At 39.0% G+C, this 5,195-nt stretch overlaps 1 protein-coding gene across 2 annotated transcripts; it reads right to left on the reverse strand.

The window, feature by feature from the left end:
* Nucleotides 1-371: 371 nt before the first annotated feature.
* NANOG (Nanog homeobox) lies at nt 372-4,341 on the reverse strand (the record flags this gene model as incomplete). Of its 2 annotated transcripts, none has more annotated exons than XM_081059262.1 (4): nt 372-755; nt 941-1,027; nt 1,904-2,163; nt 4,191-4,341. In XM_081059262.1, the coding sequence occupies 4 exons, from the start codon at nt 4,339-4,341 to the stop codon at nt 372-374; spliced, it is 882 nt and encodes a 293-aa protein (XP_080915388.1). The 2 variants fall into 2 exon arrangements, with proteins under 2 accessions (XP_080915388.1, XP_080915387.1); XM_081059261.1 differs by having other exon boundaries at nt 372-803.
* Nucleotides 4,342-5,195: the final 854 nt, after the last annotated feature.

Raw genomic sequence — 5,195 nt, forward strand, 5'->3', positions numbered from 1 at the left:
ATTAACCTCTCACCTGAGTTGAGGTTTTTAAGCAAGCCTCCCAACCCCAGAATATGTGAATAACCCTTCATCACGCATCTTTATACTTTTACTTTCTATGCTTGAGACAAGAATCTAGGTCCTAAAGTTATCCAAAATATTATTATATCTAGTTATCTATAGCCAGAGACATGTTTTATCATCATTTTGTCTATAGCAGTAAGGCTACAGGCACCTCTTTGATTAGACTCGTCATACCCCACACTCCCACCCCTCCAAATCGACACAATAGGTATAATGAGAAAGAAGCAGGATATCAAGGCAGAGATATATAGAAAAATCCTGGAAGTGATACAGGCACTGCCCAAATTGATTGCATAATATACTCATCGTCACACATCGTCAGGCTGTACATTCATGGAGTAATTTGGGAATAAATCCATGATTTGCTGTGTACCACAATACTTAGGGGTTTGCTGTATCACATCATAGCTTTCTTCAGCAGTTTCCAAGGGGGCCTCCAAATCACTGACAGGTCGATTTTGCTGGAACTGGATCTGGGGTGGCAGAGCTTCCTCCCCATAACCGTAGAACTGATTATTCCAGGCCTGATTGTTCCAGGCCTGGTTATTCCAGGATTGAGGGCACCAAGTCTGACTGTTCCAGGAATGGTAGCTCCAAGATTGGCTGTTCCAGGAATGGTTGTTCCAAGTTGGGTTATTGTAGGCCTGGTTGCTCCACATTGAAAAGTTTCCAGAAGCGTTCACCAGGCATCCCTGGTAACAGGAAGAGAGGCCCGGGTACTCTGCAGTTGCTGAGCCCTTCTGAAAGAGAATGGTGGGTTAACTAACTGAAAGGGTACAAGGAAATCAGAATTGTCTGTGGCTGGGATTGTATGCTTCAGCAATGGACAAAACTAAAAAGTCATCGAAAGGATAAAGAAAAATAAGTTTCCTGTTACCCGAGTCATATAGTTGCTGTTCTTTGGCCAATTGTATTTCTGCCACCTCTTACATTTCATTCTCTGGTTCTGGAACCAGGTCTTAATCTGCAGGAAAAAGGTGAGAGGAAAACATAAAATACGAGAAATACAGATATGCTAGGGAACAAATATTATTAATATTTTTCCCCTAACTACAACTATCTAAAGCTCAGGAGCAAAATTTTAATTTCTAGAGTTTTTTTTAAAAACTCAAACCAATACACTATGAATGAATATCCAAGCCCCTCAAATCAGTTGTCTGCTTTTTAATAAAACTAACCAGTTAGAGACAACACACTGCAAATCTACTGACAAGGAAGTGCACATTTAAATGTCTAGCCATCTTCCCTTTGGTTTACTCATGATGCCGTTAGTTAAAGGTAATCTGTTTGCAAAAAAAAGCCTCCCCTAAGTAAGCACATTACATATTTCATGATACTGGTGGTATTTTACTTCAAGAATTATGAAATACACCACTAGGACAACTCTTTAGACTTTCTAAGTACAGCACCAGTAATAGAAAACCATAAAATATTTTACTGAACAAAATGCCAACAAATGTATGAAAAATAATTCACCTCATTAGCAACCGACTGCACACATAAAAACAAAAGATGCAATTTTTATTTTAATGAGGTCCGTATTAGTTAGGGACTGTCCTAACCTGAAGACAGGAGTATATAGACTCCTCCTTTGATTAAGATGAAACTGAAAATATTTTGAATTTTGGTTTGTGCAATAGGAGAAAATGTTGAATAAATTATGACATTCACACAATAGACTATTTAAGAAAAGAAAGATGGTTATGAAACATGTTACAAAAACATTCAGTTTTCATGTTACAAATAAATTATTTGTAGGATAGTCTATAAAAAGATGTTAGCAGTGCTTATCTGCAAATTATTTTTATTTCTTATTCCAAAGCCAACAAAACAACCCTACTTGTTTGTAGCTAAGGTTCAGAATGTTGGAAAGTTCTTGCATCTGCTGGAGGCTGAGATATTTCTGTCTCTGAAATCTCTCATTGAGTACACAGAGCTGGGTCTGTGAGAACACGGTTCTGATCTTCTGTTTCTTGACCTGGACCTTGTCTTCCTTCTTCACTGTGTTTTCTACAGAAGTAGGTAGTATTATGCTGGGACTGGTGGAAGAATCAGGGCTGTTCTGAATAAGCAGATCCATGGAGGAAGGAAGAGGAGAGACTGCTGGGAATAAAATGATACTTTTCTCTAAAACTTTTCAAATAATAAACTTGCAAATTTATTGTTTTCAAAGCATTTTTCAAATCCTCACAACATCAGAGCAAGGTAGTAACAATTCTTAAATCATTCTGAATACTTTGCCAATCTTTGTACAATCCAGTAAGTGTATCAGTGTCTCCCTTTTACATATATAACGGACATGGCGAATTTGCTAGGGACAGATTGGGACTCAAACCTCTTTGACTACTCTCCAGCTGTTCATAAAAGTCAAAACAGATTACTTGACTCCTACCTACTGTTTTTCTCCGTAACTTCCTTTTGTAATCTTAATCATTACCTAATTTTTAAAACTAATGATCAGATTCTGGGAATTCTATAACAGCAACAGTTTACTGCCCAGTTCTAAATACCAAAGCTAACAGGTAATGTGAATTTTGATAGGCTTCCGTTTCAACCCAGACTTTCCCTTTATTAGCTCTGTGACCTTCTCCAAAATTATTCCTCCCTGAGTTTCTTAATTGATTAAAACGAGATCACAGATAAAAATTGTCTAGCACAGGACCTGGCGTATATTGACTTGGTAACAGAAAATTAATTTCCTGTACTACCTAGCTTTAGTGGGCACTTCAATTCTTATTTACACTGAGGAATCCCCAGTGCGCAACTCCAAGTCTCCCCTAGTCGTGGTATGAATGCACAGGCTTTAGAAGGCAAAAATTCAGTCTTGTGCTTCTTGCAAGTAGATCTAAGAAGGAAAGTCCTCAACTAATGACATTTTAAGTGGGGTGTGTCCTGAAAATTATCTATACGAACTTGCACTTGGCTTGCTAACGAGGACATGCTCACTTGCTCATTCCCAAGCTATTTCTCACAATCCAGTGCTGTATTTTCAATGTTTGAAATTACCAAAGGACATTAACATGAAGTTTAGGAAAAAAGTATAACATTAAAATCTAACACTCAAACATAGCAGTTATTTTGTTTACTTATTCCTGCTCCACAACTTGGTTTCATTGTAATAATGTAGTTTTAAAGCTATTTTTTACTAGGTTAAAAATGGCATTCTAGGGGAAAAAGTGATTTACCTTTTTATTTTTAACTATTGCCAAATTGATTTCCAAAAAAGTACCAGCTTTACGTATCCTCAGCATCCCCCACACCCCCAGTTATCATTTAGAAACCAAAGGGTTGATTTAGGACATTGGAACTTAGCATGTGCTCACAGAGCTGCCCAATAACACCCACACATCCAAAGGATGGGAGAAAAGCCAACTGCTACTGTAGTAGAGATTTAAACGTTTCAACAAAGTAAGATTCATGTAATTAGCCATGCCGTTTCTGGCACTCCTGGAAGAAAGGTGATGCTCACCGCCCGACACCTCGCCCCTCACCCCGAGTTGTGATGTTATGACTTCTGGCTTAGCAATGCTTATTGTTACTGTGTGCCCAGCACGATGTCAAGATTTATACATCAGCCTATTTATCAGAACACATTTGTGTTTCCACAGTGCCATCACACGTTAACGTCTCAAATACTGGGGGTGCCAAAAAACGTATGCAAGTGGACACTTTGGTCAACGTTGCTCAAGCAATAGTTCACTGTAATCACAAGTGTCTGGACGCTGATGGTAACCACTCTGAGCACCTCTTGTAATTGCAGAAGTCAAACGTGACTTGTATTCATCTTTTGCTATCGGTATACATTGAGTATTACAATGTTAATAGTTTTTTCCTTTTTTAAAATGTGTATATAATTTTTTGGCACCCTCTGTATATGGTATGCATTTGCCTTGCTGAGTCCCGTGTCCCTAGTCTCAGACTACAACTGACACTTTGGACATAGGTTAAAGGACACACGCCACTAAATTACAATTGAAAGAGAGGTATCGCAAGGATTAACAGATGACAAGAACTTCTACTAATGGGCTATAATTGGTCAAGAGGGAAAAGGATGACCTGTACCCCCCTTCCCTTCTTTCTCTTTTTCTTAAGGAACTCAGGCTTTCAAAAATTCCATTTTTTCTTACCATTCTCCGTGTGGAGTGTCTCAGCAGATGACATTTGCAAGGATGCATAATTTTCTTCAGGCCCATAAATCTCAGGCTCTGGTGAAGATTCCCTAGAATTGGATGCTTCGGGGCAAGGCGGGCTTTGGGGACAAGCCAGATCCACACTCATGTTGTGGAGTTGAAGGAAAGAGAAAAAAAACCAACAAGCTAGGTTGTAAGAAATGCCCAGGCTTACGTATCTAGGTGGAAAAGCTTAAAGAAATAACGAAGGTCTCCAGATGTGGAAGTATCAAAAGGATGAAATGAAGTGAGTCACCTTTGCAGTAACAGGACCCAACCAGCCCTATCTAGCAAAAAGTGAGAATTTTGTAGACTCTAGATTTATAAGGAAGGCTCAACCAAATTTAGACCCGCCCCTCCTGGCAGCCCCACACCCACACACACCCTTGCGAATTCTCAGTTAATCCCGTCTGCCAGTCTCACCAAGGCCATTGTAATGCAAAATGTAGCTGTGGAATAACCCAGACTAGGTGGAGAATGAGAAAACTGGGGCCTCGGAACCTGGAGATAAAATAAACCGAGCAATGAAATACTTATAAATTCAGAATGTTTCCACCTTTTAAAATCAGAGATGTAGGTACCTTTGAGGCTACCTCAGGTGAGTGAAACTCCCACTGGCACAATTAATTTCTTGATTTTGAGACCCCCTTAGGGTCTTGAAATCAAGCTAATTATGCAGATACTTAAACTTGCTGCATTTTCGTCTTTGATTCACCCTGAAGTCACAATAACACACACTGTGTGTTGCTAAGGCATCAATTGATGTTAAAAATAGTACTTGTTTTCAACTTCTGCTGGAGTTCCTCCTTGTTTTTTAGCTTTCAGAAAGACAAGCTAGTTTTCAACAAAAGCCAGAGGAAAGGAGTTGATCTAAGGCACTTTGGTTCCTTGTTAGTAATTATGCATATACCATTACTATGGAAGATTTTTAGCCACTTTAAGAAGTCTCTGTTTTCTCATCCA

This window comes from Rhinolophus hipposideros (assembly GCF_964194185.1).
Source record: "Rhinolophus hipposideros genome assembly, chromosome: 9".
Taxonomy (NCBI): domain Eukaryota; kingdom Metazoa; phylum Chordata; class Mammalia; order Chiroptera; family Rhinolophidae; genus Rhinolophus; species Rhinolophus hipposideros.